The sequence below is a fragment of the Ixodes scapularis genome, unplaced genomic scaffold, assembly GCF_016920785.2.
Source record: "Ixodes scapularis isolate PalLabHiFi unplaced genomic scaffold, ASM1692078v2 PGA_scaffold11__112_contigs__length_91849675, whole genome shotgun sequence".
NCBI classification, from domain to species: Eukaryota; Metazoa; Arthropoda; class Arachnida; order Ixodida; family Ixodidae; genus Ixodes; species Ixodes scapularis.
Window position 1 is genome coordinate 57,539,121 of NW_024609837.1, and position 23,137 is coordinate 57,562,257.

Here is a 23,137-nt window from a genome sequence, read left to right on the forward strand (position 1 = left end):
GAGTTGCAATCGTAAAAGATCGGTCCAGAAGCGCTTACCGAAACGCGGTCTAACAGAGCGAATCCAGCACTTCGATCAAACGCGCGTGTCCGCTCCGAGTGTGAACAGGTATTTCCGTGGCTCTTGCTGACACCCCCGTAGTTCAAACATATCCTTTTTAACGTCGGCTCGCGACTCGCAGCAACTAATACCGGCCGTGCCAGAAGCATGCTCGGGTCACTCGGGTCGTGTCGTGCAAAGAGCCGCAACGAGAACGAGCTCACTGTGGCCAACTACGCTTTGGCTTTCTCCGCCAAGGCTTTGCAAACGCGTTCAGGCCTAGGCGAATTCTGCCGGCACGCCGTATTGCCCCAGAACGGCGCTGCTATTATGCCACAAGTGATGTCACGAGAACTTCCCCCCATCCACCAGATGAGAATTTGAAATCGTTTAATTATGTTTAAAATTAGTTCTCCTGTGTTTTACAGCGCAATATTTATATTTCCGAGGTGGTGCCTGTCCCTAGCCCATATTTATGCAACAAGATCGGCGCTAAAATTTCGTTTCACTACCCCTTTAAGCGATGTGACGTCCATGAAAACGCGCCAATCAGAGGGACGAAATTGGACCGTGTCTCTCTCCACAAGTTTTTCCGAATACTCACCCCGGGCAGGCCAGCGTTCGGGAGGGACAGCAGGGAGACGACCGGTGGTACTATTCGCGGGCACGAAGCAAGCCACGAGACGCGCGCAAAACCTCCGAAAGAAATAATGATGGGGCAAGAAGGAGACATTCCCCTTCTCGAGGAACACACCTGGCGTTTCGACCGGGCGGGCCACGAAAGCACCGCTCTTCGATGGCGCGCAGTCCGGTGCGGGGTCGGCGCGAGAGGAGGAGCGGGAGAAAGAAACCCGAGAGGGGCGACTGTGTTTCGGCCGGGCTACCGGTGGTGTCGCGTGCCGGGCCCGCGACCGTCGCGTGAGCACGTCCGTTTCCCCCGTGGAGGCCCGAGCAGCAGCCGTCGTGCCCGGGATGGGAGAGAGCGCCGACCAATCCGTTGACGCTCGCCGCATGGACGGCTGCCGAGGGCTTCCCAGGCCATTGTGCGCGAACACGTCTCGAAGTACGCTGCCTCTTGGCGCGTTTCAAACTAGTTGCAAAAATCCCTCCGTGCAACATTGCGCGCGTTGCATTATGGGACCTTGTTGGCCACGGAGAGGAGTGGGGTGGTTTCGATTTCGATGTTGGCCAAGTAGAGCACCGCAGCAGTGCATGAAAATGAAGTCAGCGCTCGCTCGTGATGCACCGATTCCGGTAAAACACGGTCCTTTTGGAGGGACAGCAGCAGTACGGCCGGCTGGCCATAGTAAATACGCGCTGTCACGGCTTTCCTTTGACCCCGCACTAGGGAGCCCGCTCCGCACCGACTAGCACTATTGAGTTTCACCGTGCTAACGCATTAGACGAAAATAAGTAACTAAAAGTGCGTGCATGACCCCTGGAAGGTGCACTAACCTACATCGAGCGAGGCAGCTGCACCCTCCCCGCCGACGTTACGCGGGCGACCTTGGCAACACCGCAGCAGCTGGGTTGCTCGCTGCACACTGCGTCTCAGTGCAACGACTGTGTACATACTCCCTTTAGTGCCCCGTTCACGCGACGATTAAAGGAAACGAAATACTGGCGTCCTAGATCTAATTCTGCGTTAAAATAACGGTATATCCAATAATTACCGTGCCTTTAGGGCCTTTAGTGCGATGTATGGCTAGTGAGCCTCCGGCTAAAACTGCGTCTTACAAAAGACAAGGGTGTTCGCGACTCGTGCATCTTTCCAAGCATATTAAAGTATCTGTATACAGCCGGAAGTTATAAGTCAGCCTCAGTGGGCGCTGTAGACGACGAGTAATTTAACCGGGGCGGTATACAGCCGCTGGCCCGGGGTCTTTAACGCGCACCACGCTGTAGTGATACAACGACCCCACGCCGGTACGATGCCTCCGATAATTAGCATATGCTTCCAACATGTCTGAGGACAGTTTTTGTATCCCGAACGTGACAGGAAAAGCAGAATTCTGTACGATGCATGAGCGGCGTGACGGCGGCTCGGGACCCGCTCGTCCAGACGGTGTTTCTGGCGCTCGCATCTGCGCCCGCATCTCCCGCAGACGCGACCTGGGACGTGGAAACGGGGCCCGCTCGAATCTGCACCTCCTCGCCGCCCGGCCTTCCAGCGCGGCAGCGACGCAGCCCCCGAATTCTGTCCCAAATCGAGATCTCTCCTCCATGCCCTAGACCCCGGGCTGGTTTTCTTCCACCTTCTCTCCCTCCCTCCTAACTCAAAAGATGGAGAAAAAAAGAAGTATGGCCCCGGGTGAAAGCCCGGTCCAAAAGCCCTCTGGGGAGGCTCGGCGCAAGAAGTAAAGCGGTCCAAAGGTCGCCCCACCTTCGAACCGCGGCGGGATTTCAAAGCGCCCCGCTCCAGGGACGCGCCGCCGGGCTCCCGGTGTTCCCCCCTCTCGCCCCTGGTCCCTTGCCTCCCCAACTCCAGCCGCGCAACAAACTGCTCCGCCACAAAAAAAAAAAAAAAAAAAAAAAAAGTACCTATAATGTGGATATTGTGGCAGACTCTGCTTAATATCACTTCCCTCATAACCTCCGCACTCCGGATATTATAGCCGTGCCAAAAAGAGGGTGCTCCTATGCGTCGTTTCTGATCGAAAGACGGTGGTTATATGCCCTCCGCGTTCCCTATTCTATCCCGCATATTCGAGTAAACGTCCTATCCGTTCCTCTATTTTTCCTGCGAATTCGAGGGCTAGGGTTAATAACGATATATGGCTTGCAAGTGACGTCACCGCCTCATGCTGGTGGTCTTTTTGGGTCACTGCTAGTTGTCCTTGACGAGAAGAACGAATTCAGTGCTGACAAACACATGCTCCAAGAGGTACGCGCTCAGCAGCATGGACACCACAATGGCCGCTGATATGAAGTCAGTGCGAGCCACCTATTAACTCGCGCGGAATGTACGTGTACAGCCTTGCAAGCAAGGCGACTGGCGGCCAGCTTGTCTTTGGTCGTGCGGACAAGCCAGTGCAATTGCAAGCTTGCCAAAGCTATCTTCACGGGCAGGCCGAACGCGTTCGCATGCATGGGGCACCGGTGGGGGGCCGTGATTTCAATTGTCTATACGTCGTGCCTGTGCACGTGCTGAAACAGGGTGCATCCACAAGAACGAGGCGAGTGGAGAGCTTCTGAGTGGCCTTCTCTGCGAACGGTTCAAAGCCGCAGTACGCTCGTACATTTGCGGAGGAAGGGCCCTTGCCCCGAGACAATGTAATCGAGGCAGCAGTTGGGAGAGACGGGCATAGACAGTTATACTCTATGGAGAATAATTCCAAGGACAAAAGGCATAGACTCGCATTGGTTCGGTGAGTCCAGCCTCTGCGGAGGCTAGACTTACCGAATCACCAGCGTCAGCACTCAGACTCAACAGAGTCAAGTCCGCGGAGAGTCGTCTGCTGCACGACGGTAAAACAAACGGACGACGAGCTGCAGGACATCCTCGCTCATCAGCCCACGTCCTATCCCAAAAAACGCAACAACAAAAAAAAAAAAATAATAACTGCTTGAGGTATTGCGGGAGCGCATCTGTGCAAAGTTCCCCGCGCGGCGCTCCTGCGCTAGAAAACTGGTGGAACAACGAGAACACGACACGATGAAATCAGCCTTCTTTAATTACCTTCTAGCACCAATTCGCAACATGATGCGCTGCTGAAACTCCCGCCAACCTTATACATTTCCAACAAGAGAGGCAAAACTTCCAAAGAGGACCACGTGAATTTTCAGGTGTCGCCCAGAGCCGGTGTGACTAAGAACCGCGGGTGGCAGCCACATTGCGTCGGGCCCCGTTCCGCAAAGCGGAGCCACGGAAACCGGCGTGAGCGGCGGCCGTGGCCCCCCGCTCCTCGGCCGGGGAGGGAGCGAGCCTGGCACACCGCCGGGCGCGTGGCCAGCACGCCCCGGCAGCTGGCGGGGGCCCCGCAACAGATGCGCGGGGGGGTCGGCTGGGACCCCCTCGGGCGTCCCCCTCGCGCCGACAGCCGGGGACTAGGGCCTGCTGGCACCGCGTTGCCAGTTGGCTTCCCACCGACCTCGCGATCGGTGGTACACTTGGTCCGATCGTCGAGTCATCGCAACCTCGCGTTCAACTGGCAAAGACGACCCACTGCAGTCGTCCAATCGTCGGTCCATCGCAACGTCGCGTTCAACTGGATTCTTCGTCCAACTCTTTTCGACACTAATCAATCAATGAAGCAGTCAAAGGCGACGCGTTGAACTATCGGTCGCCGCTGCATCGTGATCGTGTGCAACTCGCTGACGCTCAACGATGGTCGTGATGTGCCTTGCGTACCCGCCGCCGCGGACTGCCTCGCGGAGTGGTCGACGTCCCTGCGACCAGATCGTCGCGAACCAAGGGTCCCCCGTGCAGAGCAGGTGCGTGCCTCTTCGCCGAGTCTCGACGGCTTTCCATCGCTCGTGGACATGGGCGCACTGGCGCTCGAGCGCCTTGAGCGTCGATCAATGCTGCTCCCGCGCACTCTTCATTTCGGAAATGCCACATAAAGTTCTCCACGGGTGGTATTCACTGGACGTCATTTTTAAGTGCGCTGTGCACTGGGTATGCTCACGCATGTGTAGGCAGTGCTAAGACAGGCAATCTTAATTTGGAGGAATGCACGTTGCTCGCCGTCAGCATGCTCTCAGCAGCCGCATCGCCAGTGAATACTCCCTATTTATAGTCCGCGCATCTCCGTTCCTCGTTCTTGATCCTCGCATCTGCCGTGACCGACGAATGCAGCAATGTTGACCTGCTCGCTACACATTAATCCCGGCAGGCTGCCATGCTCAAGCACTTAGGGCCTTTGACAGCGCGGCTAGCTTTCGAACGATCTGAGTGGAATCGTGTAGCTTAAGTCTGGACGATCTCCCAAGGGTGCATCCTGTGCACGCGTGCCGAGGAAGCCCTTCCTTCCTTCGGGGACACTCGAGTTGCGTGTCTCTTTAACATCGCGGCACGACGTGCTCACCAGTGCAGTGCATTCGAGAATACTCTCAGGCTGGCAGGTGTAATCGTCGGAGATCCCAGATAGCCTCTGAGCATCTGGGACACTTTTCTTCTTTTGGAATTAATAGCCTTCGCTGCTAGCGCAATTATCGTACTCCAAAAATTTCGTGAACGCCGGCTGATGATGCCCGACCGTAAAAACCGCCGTTAACCTGTTGGCAAAAAAAAAAAAAAAAAAGAAACAGCCGGTGTTTGGGCGAGACTTTGAAGTTCGAACCATTCCTTGTCCTCGCCTTAGTCGTGTCATAATCATTGGTGGCGCTGTCGTCGCAGCCCGCCGGTCGAGCTCTGGGCTAGCTGGGAACGGTGGTTTTTGATTGCGAAATCAGGCAGTAGGCAGCACGTCGGCGGCCCTTGCGCACTTGTTTTAAGACGTGGACTCTGCAAGTAGATTCTGCTGCAGTCACATGATTGTAAATATACGAGCTAACGATTTCTTCGATTTTTACTGTATAATTCAATGGATAGGAGCTTAGGTGCTTAGCTTTGGGTCGAGCTGCCGAGTGCGATTTTATGCTCATGTAAAATCAAAGTAAAACGGGATTTATGTTATAGTTTATGTCTATATTCGTCTATGACCAGCACCCACAAGCACGGTATCTTAGTCCGCAAACGACCAAAACACAACTGTACATATGCCGGAAACCACGAGTGGTAGACGCAGCCATTTCTTCGAGTTGGTTGCCTTGGTGCCAAATGTCGAAAACTGCCAAAAGTACTAAGGCCCGGCGGGCGTGAATTTACCTCAAAAGTCCCAGAAAATGTTGTCTCAATACGCACTTTATCACACTGGCCACAGTTCTTGGTAAAACACTTTGTGAGCCCACACAAAAACGATGTGTTTCGTTGCGTATCCACGGGTACCGAGGCCAGTCAGACCTAATGGGTAGGGCGGGCTGCGACACGAGCGCCGTTACGCGGCTGTGAACGGCAGCTCGTCACTTTTTTTTCTCGGAGCTTGTCAACTTATCCGATCTAGTAACGATGATCGAAAGTACCTTTGATAACGGCGTCTCTTGGAGCGTACACGTGCTACCAAAGCGCCTAGAAAAGCAACGACCGCGTGCTGCAGGGAGGCCGCGGGCATTCGAAAGAGACGCCCCGCCGTCCTCATTCTGTCAGTGACTATAAACAATTAATATCACAAACCCAGTCCCGAATGGCGTAGTCCCCGCGCCGGTGGTATCTCAGGCGATGATAGCGCCGCCGCGACCCCGAATTCATATAACCGCGATGACGTCATCGCGTGTCAGCTTGAGTCACGGTTTCGCCCGTCCCCCATTGCCCATTGTAAAGCCATTCGAGCTAATCGGGGAGGTTGTTGGTCGACCAATCAAGTGTTTTCTGCGCCTCTCTCAGTCGTGTTTACTTTTTCCTCGAGCTACGATCGGAGGATCGGTGGCCGAGTGGGCTCGCGCACCACGCCAGCTCAGAGCACGTGGAGCGAAAGATGCCGCTGCAGAACCCAGGGGTCCTGGGCTCAGTCCCCGCCCCTCCCCGTTTCGATCTGGGTGAGAATCGTACGGGCGTGCGGTCGTGTATCACTACTGCGTGGCGCACGTTAAAGACCCCAGGCTAGCGGTTGTCCGCGCCGCACTGGCTAAATTGCTCATCTACAGCTTGAGACACGAGTCGACCGTCGTGGCAGACTAACTTCAGGCAGTATAAACATACACACAAAACAATCTTTTTTTGTTTTTTTTTTAGTTACAAGTTTTATTGAAAGAGATGCAGTGGTAGAAGCTCACTCGGGCTTGCCCTGGCAGGAACTGGAACCAGAGATGCGCGCACTTGGCAGGTCATCGGCTGTAAATGATACCTCATTGAAACGGGTAAAACTCCAAACTAGGGTTCGAACTGGGGATACACATCCAATGGCCCAGTTTCCTGTTTCACCAGCCAAATTTCCAACGCTTGATTCAGAATTCCTTTTTTCTCTCTCTCTCTCTCTCTCTCTCGTTTCGTGACGCTTTAGAGACACCGGCAGTTTATCCACTCACAGGATCCTTTGTCCTTTGCCTACTTTTTGTTTGCAGCGATGGCTGTTAGTAAGAACCTCCCCGGGGAATGGCGTGGTCATCCGCTACTAAAACTGCCGGTAATGTCTGGGGGGGTGCAGAAACATGTGGGTCAATGCATTTGGTGGGTAGACAAGCGCAGCAAAAAATAAACAAACTTGCTCACCGTATAGTCGGAGAACAAGTCGTCTGCTTCCACTCGCAGGGGTTTGCTGTGACGACAGACGACGACGAGTTCTGACTGGCTTTGATTGGAAGGATAGTGGGTAGACTAAGTGCTATACCCGTTTTCACGTCAAAAACCGTAGTAAAAAAAAAAAAAAAAAAAAAAAAAAGTCCGGCTCCTTGCGGAGCATTACTGATTTCCCCCTTTGTGTAGATAATTAAGATATATGTAGGCGAATTCTAGATTAGATATATGTTCTCATCAAGACGCACACGTTCCAAACGCCAAAAGCATCGCTTTCTCCTCCGACAACCTAATCTCGTAAGAACTACTTCGCGCCGCGTATGAAAGATGCGCAAAGCTTGCTTCTTTCTTGAGTCAGCCAAATAGAGCTTGGCGTTCTGACATCATGGCAACCCCTGTGCAAGAAGCAGATAAACTTGCCCTCCGCATAGCGTAAATACACTCCGAATATATATATATATATGTATATATTTTTTTTACACATTTTCGCGTTAAATTATTACAACCTGCGCGAGACACTGTCGCTTCAGCTCGAGCTGTTTCGGCCAGATTTGAACGTGAACCTGCGAGCTGTCGCCTGCAACCTCGCGTGGCAAGGCGGAAGTGCGGTCCGTCTCTGGGAATCGCGGCGCATCGTCACCGTTGTTGCACGGGTGACAGGACTCGAGTCCCCTTTGCGCGCCTGCCGGACGACTAGAGAGCCTCGATTTAAGAGAGGAAGCAACTCGAACCACGAATGGCGTTTGCAATTTAATAACGGACGCCCCCTGCGCAAACTTGTGTCTCGTGCGCATGCGCGCGTTGCCGCGTTCCATATCAGACGGAAACGCTGACCGAAGCGTGGACCGAAGCGAAGCGTGCAGATGACCCGACGTTTTGCTAGCTTTGGGCTCCTCCCATCGCACCTTGTATTGTTACAAACGCGGGCCCATAAACCGCGTGGCCTTATTCGAGCTGTTGGAAACACTCTCAAATCTGGGCACGCTCCAGACGACAGCTTTCCAGGGCAGCGACGTCCTCCGCCCCGCCGACGCAGCTGTTCCCGCGCGTGTCAACGGGCACCAGCCGGCGTCGTGCCCCTGAGCGATAGAACTGTTTACAAGCGCGTCGGGAAAGCGCGTCAGTACCTTCGTCGGAACTGCCCTGTATGCCTACTGCGCTCCAGCCTCGGCAGCCAGTGCAGTGCCGCCAGCGGCATTAGGACCTGTCCCCCGGTATGTTCGTCTGGAATCAGTTGATGCCGATTGTTCCAAATGATTTTTCAAGCCCCCCCCCCCCCCCCCCTCCCTTTCTATTCTAAAACTCCCCGCCATACAGACGACATGCTTAGAGACGGGGTAAAATCGTGCAGTTTTTCTAGTTATTATAAACAACTCACAATATAAGCTTTTTTTTTTTTTTTTTTTTTTTTGGGGGGGGGGGGGGTGGGGCGGGGGGCATATTAACGAGACATCACTGTATCAGTTAGACCGCTTGGATTATCTAGTGCTTCCAGAGTGATATCGGTCATATCAGTATAATGGTGTCTGTTTGTTCAAACACGGATTCAGCACCACTGGGCGTGGGTGCCCACTGTAAGTGAGATATTTAGCCAGTGCACCGTCATTATCTGCACGCCGGTACGATGCTCGTACAGATCGGGCAGAGTGGGGATGGAACCCTTTGGGTTCTGCAGCGCGAGCTTTCGCTCTGTACGTGTTCCGAGGAGCGGTGCGCTAACACGCTCGGCTGCAGATCCCCCCACATCAGTGTGGAGTGTGAAACATACACTTATCAAGTGTCAAAGAGACACTCGACACCGATGCGTTCCTCTTATGGTTCCCCTCCGAGGCGTAATAACCAGGATTTGCCACTATTCGCCCCCTTTTTTGTCTGGCAACAGATGGTGGCGCCATCTATACGGAGTGCAAGTTCGTCTGCTTCAAGCGCACGCGTTGCGATGGTGCCAGAACGCGGAGCTCTTATTGGCTGATTGAAAAAAAAAAAAAAAATAGTGGGTAGACCTCAAGGATTCTAGCTTTGAGGGCCACCCGCTATCCTTTCAATCAGAGGTCGTCGTCGTTCTGACGTCGCCGCAACTCCTGCGCGAAAAGCAGACGACGTGCTCTCCGCATAGGATATAGCCCCGGCACACTTTTTGCTCATCATTCTTCTATCATAAGAGTGACTTAAGTCTGGCAGTGCTATATGAGCGGCCATTTTCAGAAGACAGAAAGTATATTTGATTTAGGAAATACTGCGAAACCCGCCGTCTAGCTCAAAATCGGAAGTGCAATGGGGCTATTTGCACTTTGCACACTGGAGCCACCAGGTTTCAATTCACGCGAGAAAGAGCGAATAGTTGTGGCCCTGGCTACTAATCAGTTTCGAACGACATGTTCGGTTGTGTGTGTGTGCAAGAACACGATGGAAGCTTAACTCATAGCCTCCCGGAGCCATCGCATTTTTAAACCGGCACAGCCAAAGTTGACAGTGCGATATTATACTCTTGTTTCCGTCAATGAAGGCAGAATTATTCTCTTTTAAAGGGATACTGAACCAAAGAATTTAGTGTCCATAATAAGTGGCGCACGTTCTTTCCACGAGCCAGCAGCCGCCGGTGTGCGCGGGCACACGCCGTGAAAATGACGTCAAAGACCTTCATACGCGCTTAAGAGGACAGTGAAAATGATGGGCTTCTGGCCAAAGGAGAATAAATACAAGCTTTTCATCTCTACAAGTGAAAGCTAGGTGCTTGTTAGACCAATTAATCGCTAACCTTTTACACCAGACACCACTGTGTAGATGAAAAACTTGTCTTGATTCTCCTTTGGCCCGAAGCCCATACATTGCACTGTCATCTTAACCGCGAATAGAGGTCTGTGACGTCATTTTTGTTGCGTGTGCTCGCGCACACCTGCGGCTGCTGGCTCGTGGAAAGAGCGTGCGCCACTTATTGTGGACACTAAATTTCTTGGTTCAGTATCCCTTTTAAGGCGTCATTGCGACTTCGTGTTTGACCAATCCCGAAAGTCGACCACATCGTTGCTTTTGGTAGCGCACGTTGCCTCGCCAATATAGACGCTTTACACACGCGCCAAATTGAGCCGCCATAGCCGCCCTTCTCTTGACTTACCGAGGTGCCGAGCCACTGAAGCGGGCGTTGACGAGTCTCCACAAGGGTCTATGCTGGGGAGAAGGACACAGCAGCACTTAAAGGGACAATAACCTGGCCTGCTGTGGAAATGGTGAAGTGAAGCTAACGGAATAAGAGGAAACAAAAATTGAAGGTCAGTTATGGCGGCGCCCATGCACAGCTGCTGCAAAGCGTCTATACCTTTCGCTAAATTATCCAAGCAGCGTACATAATGCAGGGACCGTGAAGTAATTTTGCGAGCGCAGTTACACGTGCTCGGGTCGACAGCCGTTACCGTTCAAAAGCAAAAATCTAGAACAAATGGCATTTTGTCCGTGCGTTCATAGACGACTTATTTTGGCTATTTACCTAAAATATTTGGGACAAATAAAGCGAGCGCGCGCGGCACGTTTACCTATAGTTTCAACTTCCCATCACTTTCCTTGGTGCTTGAGTAATTTAGCGACAGACCTTTCTAAAAAATCCCAGAAGGCCTCGCGACAATCCTAGATTTCAACGCGAGATACGGGGAATTGTGGGGCTTTTCCGATGTTCGATCAGGCAAAGTCCTTTCATATGTTTGCTTTGGTCAAATAGCCTCGTGTGGCCCTGGGAAGCGAATGACGGCGGAGCACTTGCTCGTGTGCACGTGTATTGCACGTTTCCGCAACAAAGCCTGGCGGTATACTTGTAAGAAAGCGTGGATTTTATCGAGGTAATTTACGCTCATGCTGACTCGGGCGATCCAGGAAGCGGCACTTCTTATCCTTGTAAGTTCAACCCCAACCCCCTTATCCCCTCCATCTTCCCAATAAAAAAAAAAAAAAAAGATAAAAACATAGCGCAAACGCAAAACAGAATACTTACGTACTTTGTTTGCTTATCGCCCTGTCTTCATTGCGTTTTGGAACCATAAAGGCGCGTTCACACTCTTGCAACCGAGTACGACCGAGAAAGACTTCTTGAGACCGGATGCGCTGAGCGGAGCTGGTCCTAAGAGATCGCAAGAGGCTTAAAAACCGGTTTGGTCTCTCTCGGTCGTACTCGGTTGCAAGAGTGTGAACGGGCCTTTAGATGTCAAACCAATTTGAACTTCGTCTTTTGTTCCTGGGTGATTTTTCACGTGTCGTACATCGATCGTCATAATCCGCCGAGAAGACGGCATGTGTGCCATAAATGTTTGAGATGTAAAACGCAAACCCATCGAGGGGCTTTAGTGGAATGGTCTATTGACATGGCGTTGATGTTTGGCGTGAACAGGAGCCGCAACTCCGCCGAAAAAGCACATGCACACTGCACGACACTCTTACCGTACACTCTCAGAAATAGGGGGTGTAGCACTTACACCCCTTGTCCCATATATATGTAAAGCATAAGAAGCTACACTTCGACGTTCAGTCCACTCATATCGAACCGACGATATATCAACTTTCACGAGCGGCTTGATAGTCGAGTGATACAACTTATTAAAATAGCTTATGTAAATAATAAAGACAACAGGAAAACACTCAAGGTTTTGTAGGCCCTGCTGCGAAACCTCAGTGTTCTTTTTTTCTTTTTTTGCAGTATTTGATACGTGCATTAGCTACTTAGTAAGTTATATCAAAACGCTATCAAACTCCTCGTAAAAGTTGGTATCACCTGTTCGACTTCAGTGGACTGAGCGTCGAAATGCAGTTTTGGGGCGTTATATATGAAACAAGGGGTGTAAGTATACTACACTACCTATTTCTGAGAATGTGAGAGAGGTCAGTTAGGTGCCCCTCCCTCTTTTACACCACCGAATCCGCTGAAATGCCCGGATGTAACAAAATAGCCCCACCCTGAGACGAGAAAACGGTTTCTGGCCGCAGTACGCCTTTTTAAGCCTTCGTGCGTATGGCCGCGTGCTTTGCTCGCTTTCCGAAGCCACGAACTTGCACGTGCTGGGTTGTAGATCTGTACACATGGTGTATCGTTGCTATTTATGTACCTTGTTTAGAGGTGCCCAAAACTTCTTGTAAGGTTGTTCCTGGTTAAGTGTCAGGCGACGTACTAACGACACCAGCAGAACTAACAGCTTTCACCCAGTTTTTGTTTCCTACACAAGACTCGTACAAACGCGATCGGTGCAAGCGCAAAACGTCCTCCGTTCGCGAATTGAAAATGTAAATGGCCTTCGAATATCAGCCGCCATTTAGAGCGATGAGAACAATGTGTGAACTCCGTGAGGAGCAGATGAGCGTTCCAAGCAGCCCTTCGGCGGGTTGCTCGGAACGCCTGAAACAATGCACTATTGTGCTGACAGAAGTGACGAGTACTCAGAGGGACGACCAATCATAGATCTCTATACTCGTTCTAACAAAAAACATAAACAAAAAAAAGTTTTGCGCATTAATCGTGCGCTGGGCGAAGCAGTTCTTACGAGACTCGTTTGTCGAAAAAAAAGAAAGGACGCTTGCGGCGTTTGAAACGTCTTGATAAGACGTAAAGCTAATCTATACGGTGCACCAGTATATATCTTAATTAACATATGAAGAGGGAAAATTAGTGACGTATCCGCGTGGAGCCGGAGTTGCTTTTACTATGGGTAGACCGTTTTCACAAGGACGCCGCCCTCTTGAGTGACGTCACTTCCGGGCAACGTTGCTTCCAGGCGAAAACGTGGTTTTGCCGTTGCCACGCCAATGAAATTATTTTTTCGTCGCCCGTACCGGATATGCCTAGAAGGAGGCGGCGAACGAGAGTGAGCGATAAAGAAATAGGGGTCATTTAACTCTGAGCCAGCAGCCACCAAACACGCAACCTGCGAACTATGATACTTTTCAAAAAACGTCCGTCAAGCAACATTGGCGATCGCCATTTCTTAGGTTTTGGCCTGACTCACATGGAGGAAGGACAAAGTAAATCAGGTATTGCCAGGGCCGACGACATTGTACTCGTATCAGAAAGTCGTGAGACAATACAGGAACTACTAATTAGGATTTTCAGCAGGGAATGGGACAGTTTAGGCCTAAACTTCAGTAGGGACAAGTCGGGTATAATATTTTTCAACGACGAGAAGGGGGAACCCCTGGAGATACAGAACACAGTGATAGAACACGTAGAAAAGTACAAATATCTGGGAGTATGGTTAAATGAGGGAAAGTATCTAAAAGAATATGAAGACACTGTAATAAAGAAGGGGAAACGAGATTTAGCTATTATGAAACACAGCCTACAGGGCACTCTGGAACTATAATAGATATGAAGTCGTTAGGGGAGTATGAGAGGGAGTCATGGTGCCAGGACTGTCATTTGGTATGAGGTCAGAAATCCAGGCATTTTTAGAGATACAGCAAAGGACTATGGGTAGGTTGGCATTGGGGGAACATGGGAATACACCAAATGAAAGAGATACAGGGGGATATGGGTGGGGTATCTTTAGAGAGTAAAGAAGCGATCAGTAGAGTAAACTTTGAATAAAGACTAGCTGAAATTGAGCACACACGGTGGGCAGGGAAAATGTAGAACTGTAGCGAGACTGGTCCAGATTAAAGTCACTGTATCCTGCCGTGACTTTAATCCACACTAGAACCACCAAATAAGCTACGCTTCGGAGTAAAGACACTTCAGCAATCTCGGTGCTTGAAATTTGTCAGTTACCTGAAACGTTATCTAAAATTGGGTTGTGTGTGTGTTTACACAGCCTAGAACTTGGTCTGCCTCAACGGGCGACGAGTCTTCCAGCTGTAGATGAGCAATTTAGCCCGTGCAGTACAACCGCTAGCCTGGGGTCTTTAACGTGCATCATGCAGTAGTGATACACGACCGCACGACGGTACGATGCTCATCTAGATCGAAACGGGCAGGGGTGGGGAAAGCTTTATCTAAAACCCCAGTAAGCGGTTTTCTGTCCCTAGAAAGTCCAGTCCGCTACAGACAAAAATGTTATCGCCTGAGCTTCCTGGCGATAACATACACTCCATGCTGAAAAAAATTACATTTCAAATCGTAACGATCATCAACTGCGCCCGTTCTGCACCAAAACACAAAAATGGCGGCGCTTACAAGAAAACGGGAACGATTTATTGACTCTCAGCCAGAACAAAACGGGCAGGGGACTGAACCCAGCATCCTTGGGTTCTGCAGCGCGAGTTTTCTGTGAGCTCCAACTGTTTTTCTCGGCGAGGGGGCAATCTAGCGTCCACAAGACGCTACCGCAAGAGTGATTGAATAACCGACTGAGGTTTCCTTCCCACTCTCATTTCGCAGGCTAACCCGCACCCTGTCAACCCCCAAGCGCTGCTCCACGTGCCGCAAGATGGTCTACTTTACGGGTATCCGGTGCAAGCAGTGCGGGTAAGTGTTTATAGCTACTACTGCAACGATCAGTCAGCCTCAGTAAAGTCCGCCCCGCTGAACGTCCGTCAGGATAGATCCGTGCCTGTTTTGACACGAGTGCTAACGTCACGAATGCGCTGCAGTAAAAGTAAGTACCGCCAGAGCATTGCAGAACCCCTTACCAACGTGTTTGTCTGCTATTTTTACGCACGCGCGGTGGCGCCACGAGTAGTAGCAGTAGAGAGCCTAGATTTAAGAGAGTGAGCAACTCAAACCAAGAGAAGCATTAGCAATTTAATGGCGGATGCTTCCTGCGCAAATTGGGTGCTATGCGCATGCGGTGCGTCGTCACACGACGAGGGTGAAAGCGTGGCGGAACGCCGGCTTCCGGAGTTTGGCTGCCGCATTCGAACGCGTTTGATAAGTGCAAGGGAGACAAAGGCAGGTTTAGTATGGCGCCTGGAACGCGTCTCCGACTAATGTGTTTAGCGTCCTATGCTGCCCATACATCAAAAGTGGTCCCGAAGTGGCAGCAAATGACGTCACAGAAGCCGGAGTGTCATGCAATTGGATGTCGCGATCCTGGTGGTTGGTCGCAGAACTGCTGACGAAAAGCACGAGCGAACGCGAGTTTCGCTGTCGTCATGGCGTCCCAACTTCTGGCTGCCGAAGCTCCTGTGGATTGTCGCACACCGGAGCAACACCGGAGAGCGACCTGCAGCAGAACAGGCGTCTGCTACATCCACCGTCGCTACTGGAACACCGCCAGGATCGCGACCGGCGACAGCATGACACTTTTATGATGTCGCCAGGCGGAAATCAAGGGACCACTTTTTTGGACGCAGTTAACACACCATTCGGATACGAGTTCCAGGCACCAATCGCTTTCTGCGCGCTGCCATCTTTGTCTGCTGGACTGTGGAACGCCTTCTGAGCATGCGCTGTTGCTCTGCTGTGCTGCGCATGCGTCCACAGCTCAGTAACTCAGCTAGCATTTTTTGCCCAGGGTGATTAGCGATGGAAAGGTCTATACTCCGTGTCACTATACTCCATTTCACCCAGGGGCGGATGTAGGAATTTCTTGAGGGGGAGGTCAGGTGTTGGTCAGCGTACCATGTTTAGGAACCCCCTCTCCCTCTCCTTCGTTTTACGCCCTAAATTTTACACATACAGAAATCAAGAGGGGGGTCAGGACACCCGGACCCCCCCCCCCTCCTCTAAATCCGCCCCTGGTTTCACCTTATGTTGTACCGCAGCGAAAACTAGAAGCGCGGGCTCATAGCGTTGGCAGCTGCCCCTAACGCACGAGAGCTTGTGCCGCCAGATGTGCCCCAGAGCAAGGAGCTCCAGAGGAGCTCGTAGGGTGCCTCAATGACCTTCTGTTTAGAGTGATGCCACCCTTTGTAGTACCCGATGCCGACAGCACGCGCTCACGGGGAAAATACAAAGAAATCGACAAAAACAAAATGTCACCCTAGCACAGTCGGCGCCACAGACGCGTGCAGGGACACGCTCTTTCACGCGCTTCTGAAGAAAAAATAAATGTAAAAGTGGGAACAAAATGGCCAGATGTCTCCACCCTAAGCAAAGCGCACATGAAGGCACCCTAGGAGCTCGCGCCTGTAGCCTTTCCTGCGGTACATCATAAATAAGGTGACGTAAGCGTACGTACAAGCCACCGGGAATTCGAGGAGGTAAACCTGGCACGCGAGCCTTTCCTGCGGTACATCATAAGGTGACGTAAGCGTACGTACAAGCCACCGGGAATTCGAGGAGACCTGGCACGCGACATTCGAGAGACGAATGTTTCGGTGACTTAGACGTAACGTCAGAAAAAGGTGCTGGGTGAATTAGTTTTAAAAGTTGAACCGAGCTCAACTCCTTACGTTAGGTTACGACGAGCCTTGTGTCCTTGGTTGCCACGGTAACTCACTGTCCTATCTCGTCGTCACCGAAACATTCGTGTTTAGAATGTCGCGTGCCAGGCTACCCGGTGACTAATTTAACGTAAGAAAACGGGTCTGTGTGAACCAGGCCGACGAGAGCTCGGCGTTCCGACGTCCTCGCGCGCTCTCGTCTCCTCTTCTCCCTCGGATTATCGGCGCATTGCAAAGCAAAGCGTTCCACAAGCCACATGACCCCAATCGAGCGGTTGGAAACAGTGTGATTTAGGCTAGGTGGCGCAAGCTGCCGCCCGTTACAGAGGGTATAGCCAATATTATCTACCCATCCATCGAACTAGGTAGCCGCGGTAACCAGCCATGCCTTGCACAAGCGCGGAATATGAAAAAGGAAGAAAACAAATTAAGAAAAGCACAGGCAGCCTCCGCTCTGTCTCTTCTTCTCATATCAACTTCTACTGCAGATTTCATAAGCGTAAGGGAGAGAACCGGCTGAGTTCTACGGGCTGCACGTTTTCTATATTGACCTCTGATTCGCGCCGCTCTCGTCGTCTGCAGGTCCGCGTGCGGATAAACTAAACTGTCGGCCAGTGGCTGGTCCAGGATCGCCAGCTACTGACTCAGCGGTAGCGTGTGGGCAGAGCGGTGGAGCTTGGAGTGTCCGGAGTAGCCCGACAGGGCAGTTTTTGACTGCGTTCACCCGCGCAGAGTTCTAACATGCAGTGGCATCCACACAGGACGCTGTCGCACGAGTCCTGCGCCAACCACAGTCCGCACTGGTGCTCGCCGACCGCCGCGGGAATCCTGGCTCGGCGGAACAGCCATCAGGCTCCCATCGACGCTGGTCAGTGGCACCTGTCACCCCGCGGCGCGCAGAAAACCGAAACCATGCTTTGGTCTCTCTACTTCGAGAACCGACAAGACCTTGATCACTTTTGCGTTCCAGTTTTACATATGCGATAGAAGTGAGGTTGCAAGACGACTGCGACCTTCTTTTATAAGTTTATAATAACGATCGTAAAAACAGAAAGTCAAGGAGGAAACGAGCTTGTGAAGATTAGACATAACACAACCCCGAGACTGCGGGCATACAGAAGACGACACATACATGAAAAACTGTTGCTGTTGATAACTTTTTAGGAAAGTAGGGGATAGGGACTAGAACGAGATAGGAGGTCTTGATCGAAGAATCAGTTCTGGCTGGGTACCCTTAGTCTGGGGCTCCATTAATTCGCTGCTTGCACCACCGTCGCTCTCCGTACAGCCACCCTAGTAGCACGGAATGTTGCTGCAACATTACTGGAATGTGGCGCAATGTTACGCCACATAAAATAATGCGACTACAACGTTACGTAGATAACATTTTGAGGACATCATGAAAAAATATTGACACAATGTTACAAAAATATGCAACGTGACACAACTTTTGTTGATGCTTTAACATTGCTGAGAAAATGTGAGGGCAACATAATTACGTACAGTTTTAAAAACGTGTTAGGCATAACGTTAGAAAAATATTTTTTGCCAACTTTTTCTTGATGCTGTCGACTATTATGTAACATGTGGTCTAATGTTTGTGAAATAACCAAAAAAAATTTTTTTGCTAACATTTTTCTGACAGCATTGTATTGATGTTCTGGTTTTCAGGGTAGTATTAGCGAAATTATGCAACAATCCATTTGGAACTTCTGAGTTGGGATTGATAGAGCAGTAAACATCCAAAAGAATACTGTGAATGCTCTCGCACTATATAGTTTCCATTGCCTGGACATGCGTGGTTTCAATTAAGTTCTCTCTCTCCCTATCTCTCCCGCATAGCTAAAAAAAAATATTCAGCCTTTCCACTCTGGTGAAGAAAAAAGAGCAGCGGAGCTGTAGCTTTTGTTCTCTGTGGTGGCTTTCTAGGTGAGCGATCTGCTCTTCTTTCGCAAGGAAATCTGAAGCGCTTGACGCAGTGGAACTTTAGGTGATAGCGGCTTCGCGGTGGTTGCGGAACCATTCGCGCTGCTGCGCAAGTCGCCGCTCCCACCCTTATTCCTCTGAAGAAAGGTTGCTGCCATGTATGAGCGATGGCGGCAACCATTTGTCTGGTTGCCGCTGTCGCTCATAGATGGTGGGAGCTGTCCAGAGTTCAATGTCATACTTCTTTGCTGGTGGACACGATCCTGGGGAAACTAGCCCTGAACAGCTCCGCTGTAAAAAAAAAGAAAAAGAAGAAACGTCAAGTTCACGAGGCTTTGATAGAGTGGCCTTTAAGCACTTGTTCCTTTTTCCCCAAACACAGACGAACCGGAAGACGACCAGAAATGGCGCTACTCCAGCCTGGGTCACGAGGTCCTCACCATGAGCCCCATGGTAGACCAGCAGTTCCTCTTCAGCAGTGAAGACCACAGGACGACCCCGCACGACTGCTCCGCGTCCTCCAAGCCGCCCCGCTCCCCAACCTCCCCGACGCTGGCCGTGACGGGCCTCCTCAAGGTCGTTCACTGGCTGTCCCAGCGCCGCAAGAACAGGCCAGATGCCATCAGCAAGGCCAATGCTGCGGACAAGCATGTGCGCTCCCGCTTCGGCCTCTCTGTCGACGAGAAGTACACGCGGAAGAAGCTCAAGAACATCATGAAGACCGCGAGGACTCCGACACCTCCTTGCACGTGCTACCACCACCGGAAGCCGTCGTTTGCGAGCAGCCGGGGGATCCTCTCGCCCAACGGCAGCCTCTCGTCGAGCGGATACATCTCGTCGTCTGCTTCGTCCGCTGTCCAGACGCCTTCCGAGACGGAGCTCGACTTGCGGAGAACATGCGGGGGACACGAGGGCGTCTGCCGCCTGCACCCAGCGTCTGGGAGGGGGCTGCTGAGGCAGCAAATGGTGATTAGTGAGCACGGCCGCTCCGGGAGGCAGTGGATGGCCAACAAGGCAAGGACACTCAGTCTGGAGACGAAGGCCACCGACGTCGAGAAGCTGTGTGCGACGTGGCCGCCTCCTGGAAGGGCCGTTGGAAACACTGGTACGTTCTCGGGCCCCGAGGTCACACGGAAATGTAGTTCTTGAAGGCTGTTGTTAGAGGTCCGCATTTGTCGTATCCAAGGATAGCACTAACATACCGAGCATGTGCCCACCCACGTTGAGACATTGCAAGAAAATTGAGGCGTAGACACTTGCTTGTGCTAGATTCATGCTCACTTTGTCCTCTGGCTAATGTTAAACATATGTAAAGAAGACACAAGGTTGGCACTTGCATGCAAGTGCATAGATGCTCACTATTCGACTTGCTTGTAGAGAAAAGGAAGAGGTCCACAGAACCTCAATGTCAGAGACATCTTACCCGGGACAGCTGCCTTACAGACGCGTCTCGTTACTATAATTGGTTGTGCGTGCTTGTTTCATAACTGAAGCCGGCACATGGGTCAATACCCTGTCTCGCCTAAAGTGTGAACAAAGCCACAGGAGCATGTACATCGATTCGAATAATGCTTGTACAGCACGAGCATGTGTGTCTGTGTGCATGCATTGCAGCAGCTATGCTGAAAGTGATTGAGCTTATTCTTGTAGCTTCTTTAGTCTGACTTGAGATGCAATGGATTATACTTAAAACTTAACCAGTGATATTCCCTTGGCAACACGTAAAAAGATGCATCCCAGTGATGCTGGTGGTATCTTTGATTTGATTGGTCTTTGAGTAATAATGGGATGCTCAGACACTTTTTTTTTTTGTGACCCACGCAGACACTTTTGCAGAGGAGCTCGAGTCTGGGTATGAAGAGAGTGAATTGGAAGACAAGTCAAAGTGAGTAATGAAGGTCAAGCTGGTGCAGGCTCAGAACTTCCTTGTGTCCCCGAGCTGCAATGTGAGCTGGAATGTGATTCCTTCCAGAAGCCAGTGTGGGGACATCAAGGAGACCCTCGGTGAATGGTGCATCCCCTACCGAGACCTGGAGTTCAAAGAGCGGTTGCGGCATGGCAGGCAGACAGACATCTACAGGTAAGCTCGGTCATCCGCTGCTCGTTACTGTGCGTGGCTGGTCCGTAGTGTCGGCTCTATCATTTGGCCAATGCTCACTACAGCTGGCCTCCTAATGACTTCAGGGTGATTTCATGTGACATACTTCCGGCCCGACATCTCGCAAGACACCATGTTGATGAAAGTCCGTCCAATGTCTTTCTATGCACCCCGGAGGCAGTGTATTCCTGATCAGCCAAGTCCTTTTGCGTCTTGATGTACTTGCCGGGCGGAGTAGTAGAGAACATAAAACAGCAGCGGCTGATATTCGGTTTTTATACATATCAGTTTTTATTTGAACGTAAGACGAGCCGGCGATCGACAAGTCGACCCGTCAGCAGCCAAAATGGCCCCAGTACATGCCACGAAAGGGACTCGGAAAGGTAAAAAGTGGAGTAAGCATGGGTTTATGTGGCCCAAATATGACCCCAGTCATACTTATTGAGTTCTGCCATCGACGCAGTCACTCGCCATGCTTGCATGTTCCACCCACACCAAAAACGATGCTAGTAACCAATCGCCTGCATGCAAACTAAACGAAAATGTGTTGGACACTGTTCATCTTTGTGGCAGAACGCGGCTTGTTGGAAGTGAAAAGGCACTTTGTGAAACTGCCCCATTGCTTGGCGACAGAAATGGCAGAAATGGGAGGCTTAGGAATGAGCACCGCAAATTTGTTACCCAGGGGACGGTGGCACGGCGAGGTCCTCATTTACACCTTCCGGAGGTCCAAGGAGGAGGAGGTGTCCAGCTTCTGGGAAGAAGTAGGAAAGCTGAGCATGATTCGGCACGAGAATATCGCCCTCTTCATGGGCGCCTGTGCCGAACCCCCGCAGTTTGCCATCATCACAAGGTCAGTGTGTGTGTTCTGTCGGCTAGCCTGTTGTGCCGCCTGCAAATAGGTAGGCGTTCTTGCGGAAGAGTGCCAATTTGCAGACGGCCAAGACACACCCCTTTTTTCAAAACAAGACGTACAAGAAACTAGAGCAATAGTAATGTAGCAGGCCAATGCAGGTTCCGAGTATGCACAAAATAATTACCATATTCTCTAGTATATAAATCACACATTTGTATAAGCTTCTCCCCCTGTAAACGACTGTTTTCAGAAAAACGTTGGTGTATAAGTTGCAGCTATATATTTGTTTGGTCAGCAAAACTCCATTGAAAAGCCCACATAAGTGTATTCTGATCGCAATATATGCGCAACTGAGAGCAGGTTTCAACATATTTGTCACCGAATCGAACGAGAAATATAACACCCGTGGCAAATTGGGTTAAGGTCCATACTTATGGAGGAGTATGCATATGAGTCGCACCGTTGCGTAAGACACACAGACGGAAATTTTGGTAAAAGAACCGCGACATATACAGCAGAAAACGCGGTAGACACTACTTGCACACTTGTGCAAGAATATGTCTTTTAACAACAAAACCAACTGCAGGAAGTATCTCAGTTTGGACGGTCCCCTCTTCTAATGGGAGCAAGATTTTGGTGCTAACGACTTGGGTTCACTTTCCACCCCGGAGGGACGTTTCCAGCCGTGAAGATGGAAATGTTTCTTCTTGCAGCATGAAGAAGGGGCCATCGCTGTTTGAGCACATCCATATCCAGAAGCACCACCTCTCTTTCCACACCAGGGTCAACGTCGCCAGGCAGATCGCCCAGGTAAGCCGCTCGCGGTCTTCGAGAACGCCTTTTTCATAAATCCGATTCCCAACCTGCAGGGCTAAAGAGAAGACGTGCCTAATTTTCGCATTCTCAAACTGCGTTCTCTGAATTACAGGGATTCCTTAGAAGCCAGGGAATCCCCAGAACCTAGAATCCCCCAGAACACAGGGATTCTCCAGAACATAGAGATTACCCAGAAATTAGGGAATCCCTGGAAGAGTTCCTCTGCCGTCACTCCAGAGAGATCGGGGTTCCTTGCATAGAGTTAATATTATACTAATCTAGAGGGCTCCAATGAGCCTACATCACAGGGGACGCCTTAATATGCACAAAGCAGCAACAAAACATTGCCTGTAATATCTGTACCTTCTTTTCAACCTTACTTTGCAGGAAAACACCAGATTCGCACATTGTATGAAACTAAATAAAGTTGCAGACAAGCAACTTCAGCTCGTCGTGACAAAAAACAAGCACTCCTAACCTTTCGTCTGCTTTCTTTCTCCTTCCTTCTGTACCTCTTTCTCGTTCCTTCTCTTTGGACTGCCGATACCAGCGGCCAGGATTTGCCGCGTTTTACTTCCGTCTTTACCTAGAGATTCAAAAGCCTAATCGACGCAAGAGAGTGCTACGACTTTCACATTCCGGCAGGCCTGACGTCGGCTCCAATGTTGCGCATTCTTTCTTTCAAAGACAAAAATCTCACCGTAAAAAATATGATCCCACGTGAGCAGATGTGCAAACTTGCAGACCACAGATGATGCGAGGAGCCCATTCCTCAGTGGGTGTACAATTCGATTGTTTGTTTTATCACACGCAAGAGGCTTAACCAAAAAAGCAG

At 50.9% G+C, this 23,137-nt stretch overlaps 1 protein-coding gene across 2 annotated transcripts in view; it reads left to right on the forward strand.

The window, feature by feature from the left end:
* LOC8041858 (kinase suppressor of Ras 1) overlaps window positions 1-23,137 on the forward strand; it is a 136,558-nt gene that overhangs the window by 107,371 nt on the left and 6,050 nt on the right. Inside the window, exons 1-8 of one of the 2 annotated variants that reach the window (XM_040219740.3) lie at window positions 4,412-4,473; window positions 14,661-14,747; window positions 17,368-17,474; window positions 18,915-19,637; window positions 20,357-20,417; window positions 20,505-20,612; window positions 21,316-21,483; window positions 22,200-22,296. In XM_040219740.3, the coding sequence (XP_040075674.2) occupies window positions 14,710-14,747; window positions 17,368-17,474; window positions 18,915-19,637; window positions 20,357-20,417; window positions 20,505-20,612; window positions 21,316-21,483; window positions 22,200-22,296 (1,302 nt within the window). In that variant the 5' untranslated portion in view covers window positions 4,412-4,473; window positions 14,661-14,709. Of the gene's footprint in view, window positions 1-4,411; window positions 4,474-14,660; window positions 14,748-17,367; window positions 17,475-18,914; window positions 19,638-20,356; window positions 20,418-20,504; window positions 20,613-21,315; window positions 21,484-22,199; window positions 22,297-23,137 lie in introns of those variants that run through there. The other variant, XM_040219739.3, reaches the window with a different exon arrangement.